At 40.3% G+C, this 27,191-nt stretch overlaps 2 protein-coding genes across 3 annotated transcripts in view; one reads left to right on the top strand and one right to left on the bottom strand.

The window, feature by feature from the left end:
- LOC106648317 (extracellular sulfatase SULF-1 homolog) overlaps positions 1-27,191 on the top strand; it is a 45,256-nt gene that overhangs the window by 6,206 nt on the left and 11,859 nt on the right. Inside the window, exons 2-3 of the mRNA XM_014365088.2 lie at positions 20,662-21,053; positions 22,268-22,507. Coding sequence (XP_014220574.1) covers positions 20,741-21,053; positions 22,268-22,507 — 553 coding nt within the window. The 5' untranslated portion in view covers positions 20,662-20,740. The remainder of the gene's footprint in view (positions 1-20,661; positions 21,054-22,267; positions 22,508-27,191) is intronic.
- On the bottom strand, positions 19,207-20,139 carry LOC106648321. 2 transcript variants are annotated; one of them, XM_023460857.1, is made up of 3 exons: positions 19,982-20,139; positions 19,796-19,910; positions 19,207-19,740 (listed from the first exon to the last, which is right to left on the bottom strand). In XM_023460857.1, exons 1-3 carry the CDS (start codon positions 20,005-20,007, stop codon positions 19,711-19,713), a joined length of 171 nt encoding a protein of 56 aa, XP_023316625.1. In that variant the 5' UTR covers positions 20,008-20,139; the 3' UTR covers positions 19,207-19,710. The 2 variants fall into 2 exon arrangements, with proteins under 2 accessions (XP_023316625.1, XP_014220580.1); XM_014365094.2 differs by having other exon boundaries at positions 19,207-19,724.

The raw sequence follows: 27,191 nt of genomic DNA, 5'->3' as shown, positions 1-27,191 counted from the left end.
GTGCTCACCTGAAACTGCTCTCGCGAACGACGTCACTAAATTATTTAAGCTCTCGAGGAATCCGATGAATTTTCAAGGAAATTCAGCCGAAAAGTTTTCAACGTTAACATTCGAGTAATCATTGATTCACCTCGCAAGTATTTGATCCAAAAATTGCAATAGCTAAATTGAATACACAATTGGAATGAGCGGATCAAAAATTTAATTAAAGTGAAATATTTCATAAAGGAAACGTTTATTACAAAAGAGAGACTCAAATTTCGCATATTAAATTTATAACGCTAAGCTACACGCACTCGGAGCTTTCAAAATAACTAAAAGTAGTCGCTAAAAAATTGAATAAAAAACAAGAAAGAAAGATGGAAACGAAGAAAAGGAAAAATACGACACCTTTGTGGCGAATAACTCGCTCAAATGTGCTGCGAAATTTTCTCTTTCTCTCGCTCGCACGCGCGCATATATTCGTTTGTTGAGTAAAAAATTCATACGTAAAATGTAGCTGCGTGAGTATGAAAAAAAAAGTCGCAACACGAAACACGCTCGAGCTCGGCAGCAGCTCTCGTGTGTGCAAAATTCGCAAAGAGGGTAGCTCGCGCGTTCGTGCGCGCACATTACTCCTACTCACACGTATTATGCTGCGTATGTAAGAGCGGTGCAAGATCGTTTGGAGTCGCAAAAGAAACAGTGGCACATAGGCCCAGACGACAAGTGCAGAGCTTATATATACATTATACATGTATATGTCCGAATGCAAACGCGCAGAGGCATTATAAATTTTTCAGCATACGAGCCCGTTTGAGGCTGATTTCGCGCTGAGCGTGCTCAGTGAGTAAGGCATTCGTATACAGTCGAGGAGAGCAGCGCGCTATGTGGCGACAATTCACACTTCTCCTCGTACTGAAATCAATTGAATACAGGTCGAGGAGCCCTGATTACAGTCGAGGAGCCCTGATTACAGTCGAGGAGAAGTGTGAATTGTCGCCACGTAGCGCGCTGCTCTCCTCGACTGTATGCGATCCCGCAGACTCGAGCCGAGACGACTCGCTCAGCTCGCGTGCGTGTAGCCTGTGCTGTCTGCTACATGTCAAAGTGGCAGGCCAACTCGCGCTGCCTTTAACCTCTCTTTCTTGAATACAAACATATCTACACGAGATAGAAATGTCATTTTTAATTCATGTTTGTGTTCGCACTAAACACGATGACTGTAAAAATGAAGCAGTAGAAACTGAATAATGGAAAGAAATGCAGCGTGACCGATGTTATACCGACTCTACTCATCAAGACACTAGGAAAATCAGTGTAATGAGATTCAAGTTGGCACAACCAGTGCTTTATGCAACCTCTCGTTTTTCAGAAAAAACATATCCACACAAGTTGCATGTACAGTATTTTACACGAGACATACGCATATACAGTATGTAGACGAGAGCCGAAAACTAGCGGCCAAGTTACAGTTTTTAGTTTAGAGTGCTATAAAGAAATTAAATGGAACATAACAATTATGCATGATATAGTTCTCAAAACGAGCTCTTATGCAGAAAAATTGTTAACACATCAATGGCTGTTAGCGGTGTGGATACGTCTCAGCGTGTTTGCAGCGTTGCGGACGCTGTAGTGCCTCGGCTGCTTCGCTTCGCTACGCAGCCTCGGCGACTACAGCGCCCCAACGCTGCAAACACACCTCGACTGTATCCACACCGCATACAGCCCTTGATGTGTAAATAACTAATATTCGCATACATTTGTCGTGCCAGTCGTCGGGCCGCTCGCGCGGGAGCAGTTATTCATCATTCAGTAATAAAAGCTCGGGCGCGCGCCCGCCGTCACCGCCGACTCGTGCAGTTGTATATACCACAATACGTACACACATGCGCGAATAAAGCCAATTAATATATGGGCACAATTAAGTATATCGTCCGAGAAACTTTTTAATATTCCACGGCAAGGTTAGACGCGAGCGTGCCTATATATACCAAAGTTAAATTATTGCAGCTCCGCGCGGCAAATTGTTACGATATTTAATGCGTTTGTTTTTGCTATAAAGTTTCCCAGTGTAAAGTGGATTTCAATGTTTTATTTTTGTGCCTCTCTTGCTTCTTTTTTTCTTTGCTTTGAAATAGAATCGATTAAATCGTATTTGCGCGCGAAAAATCAAAAAAGCATCATCAATTAGAGGAATGAAAAACGGTCACGTTGACACGTTCGAGAGCGTTCGATAATTTTTTCGAAAATACCAGTCTCTGACTCAGTGACGGCGTGAATAGAATCTTTTTTCTCTCTCGTCTTTTATGAATCCATCATTGGAGACATTTGTCGTACGAATGTGAAAGTAAAAACAGTTCGCAGCAACAATGAAATAAATGATTGGCTAATAATAATTCATCTCACTTTGTGTGTGTGTGTGTGTATATGATCGAGTGGCCAATGACATAAAGAAAAACTTTTAATATTTGTTCAATTGCTACATTATATTTTTATAAGCGACTTTCCTTTCACAAAATGCTCGAAAACTGTAAAAACAAAAAAGCATCGCGACGCGCACCACGTCTATCTTCGTTCTTCGCAGCACACATACGCTTTTGACTGGCTATATACTTCAGTTATTCTGTCCAAGTACAAATCTCGCTTTCAACCTGCTGCTCCATGGCAGTATGCGTATCTCCACAAGAACGCAGTAGAGCTGCAGCGAGCCTCCCAAGAGAGAACCTGGCATTACGCGTATGTGTGCATGCGTCTGTGTAGCGGAGCTGCATAAACCGGCGAATTTAAATCAAGTGACTCGAGACTTCCACTTCTTGAGAGGCAGCAAAAAGAACTTTTATATTATACATTGTGTGTGGAGCTTGGGCGCACCACGGCTCACATTGCACACAGGCTATATGTTAAATTCAATGCATACATACATAGCGAAATGTACGCGTGTTTCTACATTTATCGTATTGCTACTGTAGACTGCTCGTTTATGTATTATATATGTTCGTACGATATACCTGCTCACGAAACGTAGTAAATCTTTCGAATGTATGCATATAACACACATCTCGAAGCTGTCTTTTTTACGCTCTAACTCGCTTAGCTGCTACTATTCTCGCGGATATTACAGGCGTGTGCAAGAGCAGTTATGCCTTTGAAGCTTTCGACTTTCGTCGGATATGGCAGTCGTGTACTTTTCATAAGCCGCTGAAAATTTTCTTCTGCATTTAAAAGTAGACTTTTTTCATTTATTCTTTCGTTATTCATTGAATTTTTTTTTATAATTTTAAACATAATTTTATTTTGCCGTAATTCTAACTGTAATATTTTCTTAGACGTCGCGTGAAAGATATTTCTGAGCTCTTTAATCCAAGCAAAATTCAACATGGACTAAAGGAAATTTCTTCGAAAATACATATGGAGATGAAAAAAAAATCGATTAAAATCTTCTTTCTGAAAAAGAGCCAGGTGATACAAGCGGTGTAGGATAAGGTGTGTGTAAGTTATTAAATCGCCTCTCATCCACGCGGGTACAAGAGCATATACGCGGGTAAAAGTCGGGGTGGGCATTAAAGTTTCAGCAACTCATTAGTCGTGCACTCACTCGGTGCTGCTGCTTCAATCGTAAATTACGACCTTAACCTCGCAAGAAATAGCTCTTTATATACGATACGTACAAGTACGTACGATTTTCAGTCTCGACGCGCCTCTCTATATTTAGCTTTGCAAGAGCTTTATATATTTCGTATATATGCTCTCGCGTATACGCGCGTTTACTCGTTTCGCTCTCTCGAGTACTCTGCTACGGCTAATATAGAAAAGCTCGTAATATCGAGAACGCAGAAAAATTAAAAGTGAACTTGTAATAAAACGATAAGCCGTGAACGATCGCGCATGAACCTGTAGGTGATTGAAAAGTTTTTCAATCATAAGCGTTACTCGAGTAAAAGCAAAAAATAATATTTTCCGATGGTTACAGTTTCACATGTAAACATAAATAAAAACATTCACCAAAACGAAAATCGGAGTTTAATATAGAAAAATCTTTCATCAAAAACTTGTGGATATATTGAGAATTCCATTCACGCGTTTTGCTCTTTCTCTATTTAGGAAAAAGAAGAAGTGTAAGAGCTTATATAGTCGCGCAGTTAGCGAACGTCATTCTCGAAATATTCGGCCGCGCAGATCCGTCGGCAGTGCTTGGTGGTGGCGGCATTGACCGGAGCCGGCAAGCAACGCGTATGTAAGTATAGTTCGCATTATAGTAGTCGTATATAGGTAGTAGTAAGCTATATTGCAGCCAACTATACACGTACGCAGGGAATCCGCGCATATTTGCCCTGTTCAAGTCCTCCGTCGCCGAGGCATTTCGTCCGCGCAATGTGCACAATCGGTTTGCCCGGTGAGCCGCTCGTAGGGACAGTGCACAGCGTGCCGGCCTGTTTTGCTGCTCCGATGCTGCACGTCCAATACTATATATTATGTGCTTGTAAAGCCTCTCGAGTATATAATACGAAATGGGGCTTGCTGGTCGGATTTACGCGTTTGCGATACATCGAAGCGCTTGAATATCTCGCGTGGCTCGGCTCCAAGATAGGCGCGCGGCTCGCTCGCTCGAGCTTATTATGCCATGCTCGTATAGCCCGCTGCGAGATGGAGCCGCCAAAACTAATACACCACTGGTGAAAACTTGACTGCAGCAGCAGCAGCAGCAGCAGAACTCACGCTCGAACTCCGCTATATGGAAACTCTATTTCTGTCGCTCTCGCCTGGACGTGGTGAGCGATGCATTCCACTCGTGAATGGCTCGAGACTCGTGCACTGCACTGAACTGCGCGCTTCGAGGGCCGAGTCACAATCGCACTTCTACTTTCGAATGTGCTGTGGAGCTTCCTTGTCGCCATAATCGTCGTTCGCAAAAGCAGCCAACGACTTTTTCGGCGTGTCGTTGCACCTGATCAGAATCGTCGAGACCCCGAGAATATTTGAATTCCTGACGCTGAATATGTGCCTCGACTGGCATTATTCTCCTTCGACTCTTTCTTATATAGTCAAGGTATACATAACTATATAAAGCAGCGAGAGACGAGTGCAATAGTATGTAGGTTAAGTACTTATATAAGGTCCGCTGACTATGTTTATTCCAGCTCTCGCACCGAATGGTTACAGTCGCCGCTTCTGCTGCCGCTCCGACGGCCGACGACTTGCAGTTTGCAACTCATTATATACCTATATATACCTAATGCTGAATGTGAAGCGGCCTCCTTCAAGCACGTATAAGGGTATTTAGTTGGCATTTCTCCGCGTGGCTCGCTCGAGTCGAGCCTCGCGTATCTGCGCTCGTGGGCCCTCCAAAGTCACTGAGTAGAACGAAAAAGCAAAAAGCAAAGAAAAAAGAAAAAAGAAAAAAGAGAGGAAAAGGAAAAAAAGCAAAGCGAGAGAAAGGGAGAACCCTCACTGATTCTCTTGCTTCAAGTGCCTATAACCCCAAAAGCAAGCGAGAGATTCCGATGTAGGTCTTCTGTCTTATAATGCCCTGTGTAAGCTGATGAGAGCTATAGTTCGAGTTTATTCGCGCGTACGTAATAATCATAAGCATGCATAATTTTTGTCGACATGTGCAGGCATTGATTAATGCAAATTATCGGAGGGAAAAATCAGCATTGACATTTAATGCTCGTTTGCGCTTTTTGCTCAATCGCTAATATTTGCGGAGGCAATTTCGCAACGAGTCTCGCTCGATGACAAATGTATATCACATCTACCACCCCCGAGCGTCGTTCATGTACATGACCAACACAACGCATGTGCACACATGCAAGCGACTCGAGAAAGATTCATAAACGCACTCTTATAATAGGATTAGCCCCGATGGTACGGAAATAATATTCCGGCCGACGCTTCGAGCACGTATATAATATTTTTCGAGCGTATTATGAGTGGAATCGCTTACTATACGTGGTACGGTCGCACCGCAGTGCATCCATGAGAGCACTTGGAACGAACGTGGCTGATCGCGTTGCTCACGACTGCCAATTGAATATTTAATTATTGCAGCTGACGGCATTTTAACGCCGCGTTTAGGATGTAGGCGCAGTTCGATAGCAAAATCAATAACTCGCGCCGTCGCACGTCTGCTGTGTGTGCAGCAAGTGCCTAATTATCTCGAGAGTAATAGGTCTACATGTATCACGCATGTATAGTAGCAAGTCTGCGTCGGTTTTAAAAAAGTTACATACGGCCGTGTAGAATTTCGATGCGCGCGTTTTATGCTATCCATAATTGACGAGCAAATAAATAGTAAATACTTTTGCTCGCGATACGTCGGGCTAAATTTTGATTCATAATAGAGCTCTACACCTGACGCGAGTGTTGTACACGCCTCGCCACTTACGCGCACGACGTATCACACGCACACAGATGCAAAAGCGTATAGCTGCAGTGCGCAGCCATATGGCTTTTAGATTAGTAGCATATTTGATGTGCGCTCGCGCGTGTGTATGCAGGTGCGCGCGTATGTGCGTGTACAGGAAGGTATGAGTTTATATCAACACGGGTATTAAAACGATACACGCGTCGATTGATTGAAACGTCGTCGTCGTCTCTCTCTGCGCATACATATTATATATACGATACAGAGCTCGGAAAGCTATTTACTCGAGCTCGAACGAACCCAGAGCAGCCGAGATAAATATAACGTTTACGCGTATATACACGTTGGTGCAATGGAAAGAGAGAGAGAGAGAGAGAGGCAGAGAGAAAAGTTGGAAAAATACACAGAAACGCGCAAGATTTGCCAAGTGTTTGCGCGTAGTAAGACTTTGCCGTACGTTGCGCGTATATGTTTGCGCGACATAGACGTATATTTTTCGCAGTGCGAGCATAGAGCACAGCGTGAAAGAGAAACAATTTAGAAAACGTAAAGAGAAATATACATAAGCACGCAAGGTGGCTCGATAATATATCGTCGCATCCTTCGTTTCGGTAGCAATATATGTCTAACTCTTTAAAAAATCGAATGGCTAAAATTAATGTCAACGAGTCAGGGAGCATCGATATGTCATTGAGAACTCTCAAACACTCTTATATATCGGATTTTGCAACTTGTCTACTTTCTCTCTCATAGTCGTGCGACATAATTCAGTTTCGAATGTGTTTGTGCATATGCATCAAATCTCTCTCTCTCTCTCTCGCAATGTGCATAACGAGTGTGGAGTAGGCTCGACACTCGTTGAAATCATCGCCGCGTGCAGCAGCTGAGGCCAACGTTAAATGCACTTGCACGCGTACATATGTATACGCATTATGTTGTACGGGAGGCAGCTCTCTAGCGCACTAAGCGATATTGTGCGGCTTACCGAGTTACGCACCCGTATGTGTACACATATTCAGCGTGCATTCGAATGTTTGTTATAGCGCGGCAACAAGCGCGGCGCACATCATCGAGCGAGCTCCAAACAGTCGATCCACATATTATGCTGCTGCATGTGTGCTGTGCGGCTTGGATCGTCATTGTCACTCTTGCGGCTACGTTGAGGCGCGAATGGCTTTGTTATCGCTCGGTAATTGTCACATGGCTGCCAGTGCATAGCTAAGTGCGCGCGCCCGGACTGCGGCGTGCATATACATACTCGGACGCTCGTTTTAGCCACACACACACGCACACCGAGTCAGTCGTCCATACGACTGAATCCAACATATACATACGTATTATTTATGAGTATATATCGAGAATAGCACAAGCGAACCATTAACGCGCAGCCACTGCGTGTGTAGCCTCTCGTTGATCTCCTCATCACGTGTACGTGCTCAATAGATAACACGATTACTTGTGCGCGTCCACGGAATTACTGTACGTTATGTATAATACACCGGTAGTGCATATGTACAAAACTGACGCATCTATCAGCGGCTATTTAGCCCGAAGCTCTTTCCATGATCGTTTTCATGATCTGACGGTAAACGAGTGTGTGTGTGTGAGCATGCACCAATGAGACACTGCATGCACGATGATAAATTGAACGGAGCATCGTGGCTATATAACGAGCCGATGCCTTGATGTACGCAAGACTATGCCTATATGCACACGGAATATGTATCGGAAGAGCAGCGCGGATCGATGCGGATCGTGCGAGCGACCGAGCAAGCGAGCGCCCGCGTGTGTGTAAGTATCGTCTATAATATGCGGTCGCCATGCAGCAGCAGCAGCAGCAGCTCTCATGACCGATACTCGCTTGCAGCTGCTCATCATAAATACCAAGCTCGGGGCCAAGATTCGTGAGCCGAGAAGGAGACTACACACATAAGATCGTATAATGTATGGAAACGTGTCTGCGTGATATTGCCGCCGCCTCTGCCTGCCGTGCACAGCCTCCAGGATTGATCTTAATTACGACGACCGTTTCCGATGTTTGTGTGCGATCTTTATACTCCGCTGCACAAACGAGTCGTGTGAATTGAATCGGTTATTTACGCGGAGGAAAAAAAAACAACAACTTGAGAGCTCAAATACGCAGCTCGTACAATGCAAGTCTGCCTTACTTATTCTTTCATACGCGTGCATTAACAAGCATCTGGTCCTGAAATAAAGGAAACTGTCTCGACAATGCAACAAAGGTCAAATAAATTTCGCTATTTTAAGCTTACCATTTTGCAAATGTAAAATCGTTCAATTTTACGTGACGTAGTAGCTCAGGTTTATTCGATCGATTGTAAAATCTCAGAATGCTATATACTTTATGAACGTTTTTAAAATGATAATGTGAAAAACTTCTGATGGTACGTTAAAAAATGAATGATATTTAATTTCAATGCATTTCAGAGGAAAAGACAAAAGTTGTGATAAGACACTTAGCAATTAATTTGGCAAGTTACTGTCTACGTATAGACTGTTACAAATCATCCTCGATTTTGTTTCTGTTCAATTTTCGAGATCACTTCGATGTCCATATCTATAATAATTAAAAGAAATAAAATTTCTTATGATAGTAAAATTCGTTAATCGAGGATTTGATCGAATTAGATCAATAATGTGATAAAAATAAAATTCAAACCTTGGTTAAATGAAAATTCACAGAGCATCGAAGTCGTCGATACGTATAATTGAACTCTAAATTGATTTCTTCGCTCAAAGTCTCTCTCTCTCTCTCTGTTTCAAGTTCAATGCGACTCACTCGAAGTTTCGCATGATTGCCATCGTCTTACAAAGTATACGCAGAAGGATAAAGCTCAAAATGACTTTGAAAAGAGAGAGGGAGGGAGAGAGAGAGATGCTCAGAGCAGTCAATATGTGTGTATGTAGCATATGCACGAGAGCGGCCTTCATAATTGAGCTCATGCATAGGTGCTTCTTCTCTACTCATACCATTATTCAGAGAAGGCAATAATTTTTCTGCGAACAATTTCCTGCCTTTTTTATAATATGTAAGCCAAACTTGAAAATTCAGTCAAAGCGAGCGTTTGGAATGCTAATAACCGACGCAGTGCCAATAATAACAAGCAAGCGATGGCAAAACTGAAACGCAAAAAGAAAAGCTATCAGTGCTCGAGTCGAACATTATTGCGTGTTATGCAAGTATTAATCGAAAGGACGAAGAATAATAATATTTATATTTAAGTATGGGTATGTAGCAAGAGCGGCTCCACCAAGTACTACCTACCTACTCCAAGTAAATACGTGCATATAGAAGAAACGTAAATGAATAAGTTAGCTTATTTTAAAGAAAATCACTCTGACACGAAAGTACTTAATGTGGAAAATAAATATAGTTGAGAAGAGATTAAGAGTGATTTTCTTACTACAGAAAGCTGTTAAAAAATTTTCACTGGACAAAAATACATAACAATGTTAGGGATGCGATCATCATTATAGTTATATTATACTAGCTTGGAAAAAACAAATCGTGAATTAAGATATTATGAAAATCACTTTGTGTCAAGAACACATCGGCACCGAATGTTTATCTGTGTAGCCTTAAAATATATAAAACATAAGAACAAGTATAGCCATGTAAGCCATATTTCCAATAACAATTTAACACAATCCATAAAAAACTATTAATTTCGTACAATTAAATGTCGATATTCTGAGATCTTAACACAAGATTTACAAAATATTTTCACTTGATACGACGATTATATATGACTTTTGATTTGTTGTTGGTAATAAATAGCTTTATCAAGTTGCAGAATTATTACACACTATAAAAGCTTATTAATAATTTTAAGCTTATAAACGATAGCGAGAAAATCAATTTCTTAAATAAAAAGTAACTAGTTTACGCTAACTGTAAATTATTTTCTTCGCGAGAGCTCGTGTTTTTATCCACTCTCTGCTTTATTGTTTGTCAGGATATCCCGTTAATTTTTCTTGGTCGTGATAAATATCCGCAGCAAGTAGTGCACAGGTTAGAGAAATTATCATCGTTCATCGGAGGCATGTGTGGGCGTGAATCGAACTCAATAAACTCTACGGCATCAGAACCGCGTTCCTCTAAAATTAGCATGCACACAGATGATTTCTGGTAAAATAGGACTTTCAAGACTCAAATAGTATAGTTCACAACTGTAGCTGAAATTACTATAAGCTGAATCACAATCAGCTGAAATTAATGAAATGATGTACATTGTACATGGGAAGAATAGTATATTACGTAACAAGGGACGAAAGTTGAACTTCCGTCGCTGTGAGGATGCACCCGAGCGAACGACGGAATTAATTTGTATCGATTTTTCTGTTAACATTACAACTTTGCATCAAGATGTCCCTTAGTTTCATAAATTAGACAATCTTATTTTTTGTTCAGATATCATCATGTTTCGGATATAGACTTCTCTGTAACAGATAGGGTTTAAAGGCATTACACTCATTCACGTACTTTAGGTGCAAAACTAGAGAAACTTTTGAGTGCCTATTGATATCTGGACAAGGGAATGGAAATTTCTAATTTTGAGACCTAAGGGATATCTCATATACTTACGCAAACAGAATGATTTTCGTGAAAGCTTACAAAGAAGCTTCCCAGTCTACGGGAAGCATGCAATGAGAGCTCTCACAGAGCTTTCTGCAAGTTTTCTGAAATCTTTAAAGAAAATTTTACAGATTATGTTTTGAAAATTCTTTTGGAATTTTTCAGTAGCTTGCCTAGACTTTTCTGGAAAGCTTACTTTGAACCATTATGAAAGAATGATGAAAACTTACGGCCAGCTTTTTAAAACTTACTAAAATTTTTCAAAAGGCGTTCTTGAATGATTTGATTAAAGCTTCTTTATAAATCAACTTTATAAAGTTCTTAGAACTTTTTTTTAAACATTTCGACTTTATTCAAAGTTGGATGCATCTCTGATCATTGATATTCACTTATACGATTACTTGATAGCTGCTGGAATGCATTCCTTTTGGCGAATGATTTTTTATTATAAATGAAAGTGATTAATTGATTTCCAGTAAAAAATAATCTAAATTAAAATCTAGATTTTTTACTTCTCGTACTTCATAGCTCGGATTAATTCTTAAAAATCAAATCTTTTAGCAAAGTAAGAAATGGTATTGCTACGCGAGAGTATTTTTGGTATTTAACTTATTCATGGTTCACACATACAACCCAAAGCATGATGTTTTGTGTGAGCATGTTTTCGAACGTGGGAAAAGCTGAAAGCCTTAGCAAAGATATATTCGACATATATTTCTTGGCTAAATATATCAGATAAAAATCCTTGCTTTATTATACATCTTTTGAATATCTCATAACAATTTAGTTTCAACAAAAATTTAAAAAGAGCAGAAATATTATATAATATCTCAAGATTCTCGATCTAGTGTCAAAAAGACGACTGATTTGCGCGTGAAAGTAAAGAAGAAAGTTTAAAAAAACGAAAATGGAAAGCAGGAAAATATCCGAGAGCTTGTGCACGCGTCGCTAAATCTGAGACAGAGGGAATAGTCTGTTAAATCTTATAGATGCTGCATCTGAAACTTCGTTTGACTTGGTAAGAGTAGCTGTGCTGAGCCTTTGCTGTACCTTTGCCTGGATAAGTGTCTTACAGAGGGACGGAGGAAGGAAAAGTGCGCCATTTAAGTGATCTCCTCGACGGATGCGGACGAGCGGAGGCATAACGAGTGCGTTAGATGCTGCTGCTATATGCTTGTAAGTCACAGAGCTTGATCCTTGAGCGCGAGTCTCCGAGAGGTAGAAAAAAAAACTTGTCGTCGTCGTCACTGCTGCTATTGCTTGGTCTGTCATCCGACCAGCCGTATGAGATATTGCGATCTTTTTTCTTCTTGTGCTCACTGTTTATTTAATTCCTCTTTCTTCATGTGCGCTAGAACGAGGCACATCATACAAAACAAGCGATCATCTTCATGCTCTCGAGATGGCATTTGATTCCTTAAGCCTTGGGCAAAATTTATCCTTTTCTTTTTCGCTTTTCTTGTGATTTGCTTTTTAACAATGAATCAAGTTCACATTGATAGCTTTTTTTGTAACTTCCATGTAATTTAGTTATAAAAATTATTCAAAATCAACGTTATCATATATTTCATATAATCAACAACAAAGAATTTGCCTCAGTTATACACGTCATTCTCATTGAACTCATGTAATTATTATTAAAAAAAAGTAGCATTAACTATAGAAACATTTCAGGACAAAACCAGCTTATCACTACAGGTTCTTGTCAAAATGCCTTTATTACATGATACTCCAAGAAAAATGTAGAGTCGACAAGTTTTATTGCCCCAAGTTCGGGGCAAGATGATCAGGGACGCAAGAAAAACGTAAGGAAGGAAGCTCGTCATTTAGCAACTCCGAGGATTTAGTTTTTTTTTCCTCATTGCTGCCTGCATTCACGTATTTAATTGGAAAAGCGACTTTAAGCTCACCCTTACGCGGCTACGCACTCGCTCACACTTACATACGTGTATGTAACGCGAAGTAGCTTCGTCCGAGGGGGTTCTTGGCGCCTCATTCAGAAGGCCGCGTAGCGTCGGGTATACATATAAGTACTATATACAGTCAAGTCACAGCTCTCGGAGCTCGCGTGGGTCGATTAACAAGGCGACGTGGATGCACGCGTCTCAACAATGTATCCTTCGCCTCTTTTATACAGACTTCGTCAGACGACGGCAGACAGCTCGAGTCGAACATATTGTGTACGCAAGATCGAGACAGCCGAGCAGCGTATCGTGCGATTCGATGGCGTTGCACTTTTTTTCACGCACCTGCGCGGATAATGCGGGGAATAGCATGGGCGAGCGTGAGTACGCCCGCTATTATAACGATCTGTGCGGCGCATAATAGCCGCGACCGAGGTACAACCGGCGCGGGCTTCTTTCTCGAGGACTGTTGCCGCGCTGCATTGGTGGGTGCACACACGCATACACATGCATACTCGCGACAGCCGTGTATGTGTTTGACCGCACGTACATTTATACGTGAAAGCAAGCAGCGAGAAAAAGGTGTCTTCGTAATCTGCTGTTGGCTCCGGACTTTTTGCTTCTTCAACGCTATTTTCTGTTTCATCCTATGCAACCGGAAATGTTGGATTTGCCACGCCTGTGTCTATGCAATTACCCCCACAATGTATATAAAGTGTTTTATAGAAAATTTCATGTGGACTTTATGACTGATTAATAATATATCTCCGGGCTATTTTTGTCTTCTGAGCCCAATTGAAGAAGAAAAATTATTTCACAGGATTTGCATAAGTAATCTTTGAAGAGCGTGAGTCACTCTGGGATGCAAGTTTTGGAAATCACCAAGAGTCTCACACGCCATTTCTGCGTTGAATAGCCCCTAGAGCGTGTCCTGCTTAATGCCAAAACTTAAATATAAAACTTGAATATCATCGAAGGATCGTATTTTTTCATCATTTGATTCAGCGAACCTGTTCAATATTTTTATGTAGCCAAGTGTCAAGCTGATAAATCATAAAAGAGGATGAAATATTACAAGCGCCAAGCGAGCGCGATATATACCTACTCACGGCATCTGGAATCTCGAATCAACTCTTGATAAATCGCACACCACGCATACTTCCTATACGGATACTTGAAATACGCTTTTGAACAAACAACGATTATAGTGCACAACAACAACAACAACAACAACAACAAAAATTTGTTTTTATCTAAATCGAGTCGCGTTGGGACTGCAACTGAACGCCTCCGAGAAAAAAACTCGAGAGATTCTTCGTACATGAGCTATTGAAACGAAGTTCCGAAGCAATTAAACGGACTGCTTATGTATATCGCGAGACACATGGCTCGTATATGAACGCTGATTTCTTCGGTGAAAAATACTCACGTGGCACAAATCAGCTATAGTTTGTTGGCAAATATAGTTGCTCGGTAATAAATAGCGTCGTGATCGGCAAAAATGCACCACATAAGATTAGTACGACTGTGATATATCAATCAGAACGCGCCGATCCAAAAAGCTTGAAAGTCTATACATGTATATATAGGCGTCGATCTAAATGCTGTGCGTGAAATTCGCGCTTATAGGTCGGCTTAGCGGCGAGGATTAAATCGCGCTCGCATGAGATATATAACACGAGATTCGTAACGACTCGCGGAGAGAGCTACCACGACGCACTGCTCACTCACACACATACACCACTCAGTATATAAGAGTCGGCGCGCGAGCGAGCGACTGTGATGCTCGAGCCCTCATGACATTGCAAACGGCTCGCAACTCGACTCTCGGGTATTAAGACATCAATGTGATGAGCATTAATGAGCCGTAATGTATACTCAGGACTTTTTTCTGCACCCGGCGCATAAAAAAAATTTATTAAAATATCTTACCGTTTACCCTAACGGGATATATGTTCGGAGATTAGTATATGTATGCGCACGCGGCGTATAAGTACGCAGAAGTATTAAAAAAGGCGCGACACACTTTTTCGCTTCGCGCGAGCTGACTTTTATTCACTTATGTGCGCGCGTCTCGAAAATGGAAATTTGCGCTTGCATTTAAAATTAGTCTTCGATACGCCGGCTTACATATAGACTCAGCTGCTGCTGCGCGACTTTCGCGAATGAAAAATCTATTTAGCGCACTCTCATTTTTTTTTCTCGCAAATCTCGTGTATAGCAGATCCGACATAAGATGAAAACGCGTGCTCGTGACATGCGTTTTCGTCGTCGTCATTGTATGTAGCTCTCTCGCTTTGGCGCTTATAGCACACAACGAAAAAGTCGCCAACGCGTTTATATATTGAAAAAGTTGAAGCTCGGTAATATATATCGCGGCTTTAGACCGGACGGCGCATGGGATATAGCCTCGAGGGAGTCGTATAATGCTTTAATCGCCGAGGCTGGAAACGCAGCGTACGCTGCGGCAGCGGCGATCGGACGACGACGACGAGCTGCTATTCGACATTGCAAAGTACTCCACGCACACACGTGCACATTTATATAGAATCGAAAGTACGCAGTCGTCGCGCGCTGTACAACGAGCCACCCCGCGGAGTTTTTGCGCTCGCGACCTTATCTCTCCTTATGGACGATAGAGCCGCCCAGAGAGAGAGAGAGAGAGAGAGAGGAATGAAACATCGCTTCTCGAGTCGCGGGCCAGCGCGTTAAACGATTCAATTTACGCGCAACTCAGCTTTATGGACCGTCGCTCGTTGCTATTATCATTATTATTAAATATATATCGTTGCCGGGCAGCTCGCGTCATTCGAGAGAAAGAACCTGGATTATTACGTCACTGCGCTGATATAGTCAAGTGCGCTCGACTGCCATCATCCTCCTCATCATGCGTACGTATCATACTGAGTGCAAAACATTGACGATCTTATTTATGGCCTTTTGATGAGACTACGACGACGACAGCGAAATTTGCTAATAACTTCGGAGCAATGTATAGCTATAGCCTACATTATACATATTTACTGTACATTAAAAATAAAATACATTAGCCGGTTATTTGGCACTCGAGTGCATGGGTGTACGCGATAATTGTGCCTTACGCCGTGATATGCGAGAGGAAGAGGGAGTAAAATTTTCTCCGGTCAGATCGCAATCGCATCCACGTCGCGATAACTATGCCACCGCTGCAGTGCTACTTGGCATACACGTGCGGGCCACGCCGCTATATTATGCATTATATAGTTTACGTACGGCACGTCCGGAGCAACAGCAGTGCACGAGACTCACGAGGCTTAAGATTCGCGCCTATCGTCCGTCGAGATCTCGCTCTCTCGCTCTCTCTCTCTCTCTCTCTCTCTCTATCTGACCGCGCGCACAAACGAACGCGAGTAGTAGCTCCGCATGCGTGAAGTCGGCAGTACGACTAATGCTCTCCGCTCTCGCACTAACTGCCAGTGTCTTATGGCACTGTTATATTATGGCGTGCGTGGGTGGGCCGGACGTGCGCGCGCGTAAAGTCAAGAAAAAGCTCGGATTAAGCGCGCGCGCGTAGGCCGTGCCGTCTAAAGCCTGCAGCTCGTGCGACTCGTGCGGAAGGGCTCGTCGTCGTCGTCGTCGTCGTAGTAGTCTCGTCAATTTCCATGCGCGAACGTAGCCACCACCGGTTTATCGAGAGCCTTACCTATTATACCGGCCGGCATCACTGCTGCTGCCTTTCATATAGGCAACGACGAAGCGAGATTAGAGAAATGACCGAGCGCGCGATTATATAGTACTCGAGCTTGTATAAGTATTGCACTCGAGAGTCCAGAGAGAGAGAGAGAGAAAGGGAGACTAATAGCCGTGCGCTAAACGGCTAATGAATCCAAAGATGAATTACCGATTAGCGCGCGAGTCGAGTGCGCGCGTTAACCTATAGATTAACCGATAAGCCGCGGCGGCCTGATGCCTCTCTATATAAATGCAGGCGCGCAAGAGCTTTTAAATGCTCGCTTGAGTCTTGGATTTATGGTTTCGTCGCCGTCGTCGTCGGCGATTCTCGAGGCTATTATTTATACGCGTATGGCTCTACGCGTACGGATATGCCCTAGCGTGTGGAGGATAACGACTCTTATGCCATTGCTTGCTGCCAACATTATCGTGTCAATTAAGATCTGTGACGTGAATTTTAACCTCTGGAGGAATTCGTTAAACTTGCCACGTAATTATCTTTTGTAATTTTGTTGTGGCTCGTTTGTTAAGTTATCCCGTGATGTATCGATTTACACTCGAGGACTGATAGCGCATACCGCTACTTAGCACTGATACAACCGAAGCACTTTTTATATAGCAGAAAAGAACTAAGCAATTGAAAATACATCTTCAAATGTTCATGTTTATTCCATTTATTAAAACGATAAGAAAAGGTGATGGGTAGAGCAAAATCATCAAAATACCGGAAATAATCATAATGATAGCATCTGAACATTTTTCACTTTTTATCTTTGACTTCTGCCGAAAGCGGGCCAAACGCATATCGTAAATATTATTAATACTAACTTCAAATTCAATCTGTAAAAAGTTTCTTTTCAACTCTTTTTTCACTCACAAAAAACTATTGGATAAATTTTGTATGACTACATCATCTTTGCGTTATATTCAAGCTTATTTAAATAACAAATTTAGTTATAAAAGTAGCAAAAACACCTATTTTTGTATTACAGCATAAAATCATAATTTATATAGAGAAACTAAAAATAAGGTATGGGCTCTCAAGATTTTTCTACTATTCGTTTTTTAGTTACTAAATAGAATAAAAAGAGAAATGTGTCTACGATCATAAGTGCATGCTCTATTGATACATAGTCCAAAGAATGAAAAGTCACTGTAAACCATGTATCCAAAAAATATTTATTTTACTACGTAATGCTTTTTCCTCCCAAATACCATAATATTTTGAAAAGATATTAATATTAATTATAAAATTAACTTATGAACTTTAATTTTCTGTTTTCATTTACATTATTATGTCTTTACAAAAAGTATGATGGTGTTAAATTTATATTATTATTTTCTAGTACAAAATCGAAACACTTTGAAAAATAAAATTATTTTAAATGACATTTAACCACATTACAGTGAAAAAAAATCACTCTATTTTCGAAGTGACAATTGATCTATGACATTAATTATCAATGTATACAATGCATAACATGTGTGCATAATTATTATGTCGTCCAAACGCCATAAATTGCAATACTCTCCATTTACAGCGAGTATAATAAAAAAAAATATGTCGAATTCATTAACGTTTAATCAGTTTCTTATGTTAGGCGCTGCTTAATTGCTGCTATTAACTTCTCCATGTAAATGCCTTTGTATGTAATTCGTGTAACGCATACTTATTCCTTTTTATACTTACAGTGACATGTTTTTAAAAGAGAACATGTACTTACAGGACATAAATCTGGTACGGCGCACAAGATCTAAGAATTAATAGCAAAATTTTTCCCTAATTTGGAGTTCCCTGGGTATTATTAAAATTCTATATTTATCTATAAAATCCATGTTTTAAACGCATTTACGAATAAATAATATCACGTTGACAAACGTTTTTTTCTTACCTATTCGTATAACACCGATTTCGTAACTTTTTTTTATAATTGTTATCATTCTTGATTCAAACCTAACATTATTGTTGTGTTGTGACCTTTTTTATAACGATTTCTGACAAATTTTACATTCAAAGGGTTTGTTGCGTTTATGTACTGTATTCAAGTGACTTTTGAGGTTACTTTTTTGTCCAAATGATTTGTAACAAATATCACAATCGAAGGGTTTGCTACGAACATGTACTGTATTTAAGTGAAAATTGAGGTGACTCTTGTATCCAAATGATTTGTAACAAATCTCACATTCAAAAGGTTTGCTACGTTTATGTACTGCATTTACATGAACTTTAAGGTACTTTTTTTATCCAAATGATTTGTGACAAATTTCACATTCAAAGGGTTTGCTCCGATTATGTACTCCATTGATGTGAGCTTCCAGGGAACTTTTTCGTCCAAATGCTATGTGGCAAATATCACACTCGAAGGGTTTTCTCTGATAATGAACTTCACTCATATGAGTATTGAGGCTCTTCTTGTATCCAAATGATTTGTGACAAGTATCACATTCAAAGGTTTTAATGCGATTATGCACTGCATTTATGTGAAACTTAAGACGACAATTGTATCCAAACGATTTGAGACAAATCTCACATTTGAAGAGTTTGTTGCTATCATGTACTATATTTATGTGGCAATTGAGATAACTTTTTCGTTTAAACGTTTTCTGACAATTTTTACATTTAAAACGTTTGTTGAGATTATGTACTGCATTTAAGTTATTTTTTAAGGTTTTCTGATATGAAAATGATTTCACACGATCATCAACTGCATCTGTATGATTCTTGAGATGATCTTTGCTGATACATGATTTTTGGCAAATGTCACCTTTATATGTTTTAATAATATTTTGTATCGAATTGTTATTTGTACTTAAACTCACTTTTCCTTGCGTTTTTTGAATTACACTTATGAAATAATTTAGTTCTTTGTTCAAACATTTTTTTCTTTCCGAATTCGTCAAGCTTGGAATAAGGCTGTTGTTGAAATGGACTGTTGATTTCGTAATCGAATCCTTTTCTTTAAAATTATCAGTTTTTTTTATTGAAGTAACCAATCTGATTTTCGTTTTCATTTTTCACAATTGGTGGATAATTCTGAAACTCAGTTTTGCACATGGATGTCGATAAAAACTTGAGTTGAGGTTTAACATTTTTGCACTCAAAATCAACGTATACTTTTTCAACTAACTTTTCGGATAAAATAGTAGCCCCATTAACGTGGTTCGCCTAAAATTAAAATTTTCTGACAATTTTTTGATATAGTAAAATTAGGATATAATTTAAATCATTAGACTTACTGATGATTGATAAAACTTGAATTTTGCAAAGTTTTTGGCTACATAAGAGTCCACCGAATCGAAAATGTTATCGTCGCCTGAATATAGCCAAGTATCATCCGGTTCTTTCTTGATCCTAAAGAATAATTAAGTTTGATAAGGTGACTGCTTCAAAAAAATGTCTTGTATGCGCGATAAATTTCGTACCTAACTGTGTCCTCTCTGTTTTCCATGGCTCGCTCTATTGTAGTTGAATTTTCACGATATACACTGAGGAAATATTTGAGGTTAATCTCTTTGAATAGCCAACACCGTACCCCGGTTTTAAGCGCACGACCTATAATCTTTTACAGATATTATTATTTGTAAACACTTGCCCACCGAAGAATTCCCCGCGACTATACTTATGAATTAGCGAGTAGCTCCTTAGCGATGCTTTCTCCTACTACCGTTGACTAGACACACGCTGTAGTGAACTGCGATACCTACATATATTCGTATGTCATTGAACCTATACCTAAATTTTAATGAATTTTTATTCATTATAAATAGAAAAACATTCACACAAAAGAAAATATAATCTGTACCGATACAGTAAATACAGATATTACACTGTGATATTACTGAAGTTCAATTAGTTATTAAAGCTTTATCTTTTTTTACTCTTAAAAAAAGCATGCTCGAAATAAACGTCATATTTAGGTAGATGACGCGCGATGCAATCAGCGCTGGTCGCGAAATTTCTGACAACGTGACCGAGCTCGGTTACAGTTTGGCCTGAAAAGTGCTAGCAGTTTAACATAATTGAAACAGACTAACATAAGTTGAAGAAATTATGCCATGATCTAAAAACTATTATTGATGAAAATCGTATAATTTGATTTCAGTGCTTCATCAAAGATGATACGATCAGAGATCTGAAAGCGAGGAAGGGTGCGATAAGTAAAAGCTCACCGTAACGCAAGCATGGGTCGAGCCTATGCGACGCTGTGGTCCCTGCTTCTCTTGGCGCTGTGCTGCTTCGAGTCCGGCGGCGCGAAGCGACCGGGCGATTCCATCGAGCCGTCGATCGAGGACGTTTTCGGGGCCCAGCGCCGTTCGCCCGCGGGCCACCATGGCAAACAGCAACAACAGCAGCATTCCAGCGGCGGCATCGGCAGCCTCGGCGCGGGCTTATCCAGCGCCGGTCAGGCCAACTCGCCGTACCTGCCCTACATCACGAAAGAACGCAAGCCCAACATCGTGCTGATCCTCACCGACGATCAGGACGTCGAGCTCGGTAAGGAATTTGCAATTTTGTCTCCGCGTGTTCCCGCGATATCCTCCGCAATTTTCTTCTCTCCCTTAAATTAATCCGTCGTGGGTGGATTGCGCAACGTTGATTTACGCATGCGAAAAGTCGAACCGCATCTTACACCTACGCGGATTTATAATACCGCTCCGGGCGTCAAAGTGATTGAAGTGCGATGTTATCTTTGACATACTGCGGATCCGGACTATATGCGTGTTTTATATGAAGCACGCGCGCGTAAATATTTTACGCTCATTGGTCAACACGCGCGCGGCTGTACAAAAACAAGCAACAAAATATGCATTAGCATTAAAGACAGCTCTCCGTCGGGAGGAAAAGAAGATTACACTCAAAGCTGGATCAGAATCGCGCGTAAAAAATCCCATACGGCCGCGACGCGCGTTGTACCGGCGTAAGGTGTACACGCGGAGAGTACACATATACCAGTAGGCGCACACGCTCCACAGGTTTTGCAATCGCACGTATACATAAATATGTAAATACTCGGATAAGCTCTTCCTTTATACGTGCACACATACACACATACACATACGTACGAGAAAAAAATTCATATGAATTTATATACTGACGTTATACGCATAATAAAACGGCTTCAAATATACTGAGAGAGCTGCAATAGCGGGAAAAGGTTGAGTAAAAAAGAATTATTTTTCATAGCAAAACAAGACGAGCTTCTACGTTTATGGCGTATACCTTGGCCTACGCCTCGTATTTGTGAGCGCGGCCGTCGGGAAAAGTATACGAAAAATAATTGCATTTACGAGGAGTAATGCAAAAACGAAATGGCAATAAAAATTTGTACCTCGAGAATCAATTTGAATTTTTCAATGTTTACGAGACTACATAATCGTTAAAATTACTTTCAAAGGAAAAGCTTTTCAAAAATGTGTAATGATCTTACCTGCTATGTAAAAACACTTCTAGAATATTGACACCTAAAACAGTTTTCGATTTTTCATACAGAATAAGTGAATTTTTTATAGTCATAGAAAATATTAAATTATATCTCTTGAAAAGCTCTCTTTTATATCAATTTATTCGCACGGAACTCGTATGCTCCATAATAAAAAAAAGTTCCACCCACGAGTAATCCCATTATACGCACACAGACACGAGAAATTAAATTTTATATACTCTCAAGTTAGAGACGAGATGAAAGTTTTTTTTTCCTATTCCTCAAGGCTCGCTGAACTACATGCCGCAGACCTTGAGACGCATCAGGGACGAGGGTGCAGAATTGCGCCACGCTTACGTCACGACGCCGATGTGTTGTCCCAGCAGGAGCTCGCTCCTCACCGGACGTTACATGCACAATCACGAGGTGTTTACCAACAACGACAACTGCAGCAGCCCTCAGTGGCAGAGGGAGCACGAGCCGCACAGCTTCGCCACTTACCTCAGCAACGCCGGCTACCGTACTGGTTAGTATATCGAGCTTAGCTCGTAATTCATTTTATTCTTACATGTTAATCAGTTGGAGTTATTTTTATATTATCTTTTACTTTTTTAAATATATTTTAAAGGTGCATTTCTGGAGCACCAGCATTTGGTATACTTTGCTTTCTAAAATTTGATTTTTGGGGTCAAAATTTTTCGGATTATCATTATAAACGTATCACTTTTATAATATTTTATGCATTTAAATCTTGTCATAACTTTAGAGGCTACAGCATATATGTAATTTCATTTTTAAGCGCCCATTCATTTACATAATTTAAATTAAAAGATTAACCTTTCCGCTTAGTAAAATAACTTTAAAAAATTAGGTAATGAATCAACATAAACTGTGAGAAAATGCCTAGTAAATATAATTTTATAACTTTTGTTTATCTTTATTCGTTCTTGTTTATGGATTTTTCATTCTGAAAAATATTATTCACGACAGAATTTTTGAAAAATGTGAGATGTTCGAGTAAAATACACCGGTTTTGATAGATCGAAAAAGCTTTTTTGATAGTAGTACTCTATCAAATTATAAGTTCGATTAATCTGTTTGAAACGGGCAAACCAATCTTTCAAAAAAATAAAAATTTTTCGATATCAATATAGTCGTGATCGAATCACGTATTTCGTTGCTTTTTTCCATTAAAAGAAAATTAACATTTTGAATAAGATCAAGCATCGAAACCGCACCGCATCGATTTCCAAGACTTGTCTGCTCCCACGAGGCTGCACCACTCGCTGGCCAAATATTTGCCGCACTCTAGAGCTGTCATACACGATTCTTCTAACAAATCACATACGAGTTTATCTTTGAAACGTGAACATTGGATTTTATATCCCGCTGCTCTCAACTTGTTTCAAAACTATATTTATCGGCGTTTCAACATATTGTATATTTATACGCAGTATGCACGCGTATATCTATATCGAAGTGCATAAACACGATTGCCCTTACATCCATTTGCAGCTGGCGTAAGTTCACGCTTCTCCACGCGAGCCGTAGCGAGCGATGAAAGTGCGTCACTTAGACTCACTTTTAGTGCAATTCATCGTGATGCATTCACGCGCAGCTCCGTTATCGTTTATCCGTAGACTTTTGACAAGTTTTCAAATCGTCCGTTCGAGAAGGCGAGCTTTGCAAAAAGACGCACAAAGAAACGTCTCGTGGCATACGTTAATAAAAGCCAGTTAGAGTTGCTTTTTGCTCTTGTATCATTGATTGTAGTACTTTTTTCACACATTTAAAAGTTTTACAATGTTCATTCGAAGCATAACTCGATAATGTAACGTATTAGAGGTTTATTTAGCAGCTGTACAATTATTATTATTTTTCTTTACTTTCCTTGTGTAAAGACAATGACAATTCATAATACCATTGTGAAAACATGATGATATAGATGCGGGAATGAAAAGTAAAATCGAGAGTGGAAAAATAACAAGTCGAATAGGCACGTCGTATTTCGCTGGAACGGCGAGCAACAAACTTATCTTAACACGCTGAAACAACAAACTTTTTTGGCAGAGTCAGAGAACAGACAGAACAATGCATATAGGCGGTATTGCAAGGGCTTCCGCTAGTACAGAAATTATACTCGACGCTACTGATTCTACTTTCCACCTATAGATATAGAAAATAATCTACGCTGTTTCTCTCTCATAAAAAGCAAGTACACATGCATCGTTCATTGTGCGCTGCGTTCAAATCAAAGCTCACGAAACTGCGCGGCGCAGATCGCGTCAATGTATAGACGAGAGAGAGAGAAAGAGTCGAGCAAAGTAGGGAGCCGTGTTATAAAGCCAAGTTAATAAGCTGCGGCGTAGCGTGCACGAAACGACTTCCTTTAAGACAGCTCGCACGGATCACGAAGCAGCAGGAGCAGCAGCAGAGGCAGCAGACAGACAGACAGACGCGCATGGGGTCATACTGCTACGCGGCCTGCTTATAACAGCTTGTCCGACCGTCGATTTCGGTTCGCTGCTCGACTGACTTGTGGTTTTATTGCGTGCCTGGAAATCCGGCCCAAATGAAGCTGCTACTGATGCTGCTGCTGCTTATACTACTATAATACTGCAAGGGAGTAAGTGGGTATACATAATCCGGAAGTCTGTGCGAATACGTAAGGAATATTACGCGCTGCTTTATAATATGTAGCGCAATATGTACTGTATAACGTGCGTCGTCGTCTTCGTCGCGCGCGCGAGGGCGGAAAGCCGCCTTTTATGAGAAAACCGCGTCTACGGTGCGTTATTATTTATACATGAAAGTTTTGGACGCACCCGGGGAGTTCTTTGCATGCTAATTCTAGTTTCAACCCGAGCCCACGACGGCGAGCGTAATGTACGACGACGCGCGCCTCCGCACGTGCTTGCACCAATGAATTTTGCGCCAAGCGTTTCGATCTCAATTAATTATTATATATATCATGCTCGCCGCGTACAGCGCGATTTGCTCGATTAGATCGTTATTAATAGTTCGCTACACCGTAAATATTGCGCCCGCAATTACGTAAGGATCGCGGAGCTCGCCCTAGAGGCTTTCTCTCTCCTCTCTCTCGCTCTCTGCGTGACCGGCTCATAATCAACTAACCGATCATAATTTCTATATACTCGCCGGGTACATGAACACGAGGCGCGTCGGCGACGGTGGCCGGCTAATGTGCGGCGTACCTATACTAATTGCTTACCGCATCCGACCACAATTGAGTCTCGTGCGCGCAGCTCTCGTATCCGAGCCAGCAAGAAGCTTTTTTTTCCCAGACCAGGATTTAGAGTGAATTTCGCTGATCGAACGACCGTTAAAGAAAATGGCTCCTATACACTGTACCCCCAAGATTCGAGTCAGAACGAGGCGTTATTGCCTACTAGAGGGAGAGCCTTAATAGAGATAGACCGACGGCAAGTTTGGTGCACCGCACAGAAACGCATGCGAGGCAGCCGGTATGTGTGTGCACGCTCGAGTTGCCGCAACAATGCCATAAAGCCAGGCCAGTCCGTGCGCAATGTTTACGATGATAATAACCTCCACGGTCACCTACATAAATATCAATCAAATCTTTATTGTTGCGCTGCAATTTCTTTTGCGTATCGTCGAGTAATCAACTCAAGTACTAGATAGAATAAGAATATGCAATAAATGGCTCCATCGCTAGTTAAGGTTTAAATCATATATTTGCAAAGTATTGAAAATTCGTATTCAGAAATTTGTGTAGAAACTATCGCGAATCGTTTTTTAAGATATTTTCATTCTCCATTAAATTTTAGCCTATTCCATTATCGATTAATTATGTATGTTTATGCAATCGCAAGTATCGTATTCAACCGATATTTCAACAATTTCCACGAGAATCAAAATATTTCTGTTTAAACAATTATATTTATTGCATCCTATTTTGTTTGTCGGTATTTCACGGTGGGCCTGAAGCCGCGATAGGTTTCATCAAAATGGCCACCAAAACTGATTGCACCACTGTTTAGTCGGTCAATCACAGATGAAAACCCCGTTCGAACCAAAATCCTAGCTGATCCTGTTCAAAAGTTATACGTATTTTTCTATTTTTATCCAAAAACCTCTATTTATACTCCGGACGCTGGCTCGGTTTTCGTAAAAATTTCCGACTAAACGGCATTTTTACCCGTTTCTAGACGTATTTTGATGCGCTGAATCGATTTTTCGAGGTTGATTTTCTCGAATCAGGTGCGTTTAAAAGTTATAAACATATTAATTGTTTAAACGGCCATATCTTGTAAAATATTGAAGATAGATTGAAGCAATTTTTTTTTAATTTTATTTGTCTTTAAAAGACGAAGAATTTCCATGAAATTAATTGAAAATCCGTCCACTAGAAAAAAAGTTATGCAATATTTAGTGCAAAATTACTAGAAATACGTCCTTTTTTATCTTTCAACCCCCGTAACTTGGCTCGTATTAGTGCGATCGAGCTCATCGACGTCTCATTTTAAAGGTAATAACCTACACAACAATTCGGTATAGCTTTTAACCCAGTATGATTGTTTATAAAGCAATTATTAGCTATTTTGAGACGTAATTTAATGACTGTCACGTACTTTTCATTTGTTTATACGCGTTTTTCGATGGGATAAATTATTATAATAACGTAGCAACTTAATACAAATGAAAGTACGTCGAAAAACGAAAATTTTAAGACGTTCCAAAAGGTAATCGATCAAGTAGACGCCAATTGTTTTAATCTATCTTCAATATTTTACAAGATATGGCCGTTTAAACAATTAATTTGTTTATAACTTTTAAACGCACCTGATTCGAGAAAATCAACCTCGAAAAATCGATTCAGCGCATCAAAATACGTCTAGAAACGTGTAAAAATGCCGTTGAGTCGGAAATTTTTACGAAAACCGAGCCAGCGTCCGGAGTATAAATAGAGGTTTTTGGATAAAAATAGAAAAATACGTATAACTTTTGAACAGGATCAGCTAGGATTTTGGTTCGAACGGGGTTTTCATCTGTGATTGACCGACTAAACAGTGGTGCAATCAGTTTTGGTGGCCATTTTGATGAAACCTATCGCGGCTTCAGGCCCACCGTGATTTCAATTCGTTGACTCACTCCAAGCGAATATTCAGAGTGAATTCATCGATACTTAATCAAATTTTAACTTAATTTTCTTAAATAGAACATCCATA

The sequence above is a fragment of the Trichogramma pretiosum genome, unplaced genomic scaffold (assembly GCF_000599845.2).
Source record: "Trichogramma pretiosum strain Unisexual culture from Peru unplaced genomic scaffold, Tpre_2.0 scaffold6, whole genome shotgun sequence".
NCBI classification, from domain to species: Eukaryota; Metazoa; Arthropoda; class Insecta; order Hymenoptera; family Trichogrammatidae; genus Trichogramma; species Trichogramma pretiosum.
This window is presented reverse-complemented; position numbering and strand designations above follow the sequence as displayed.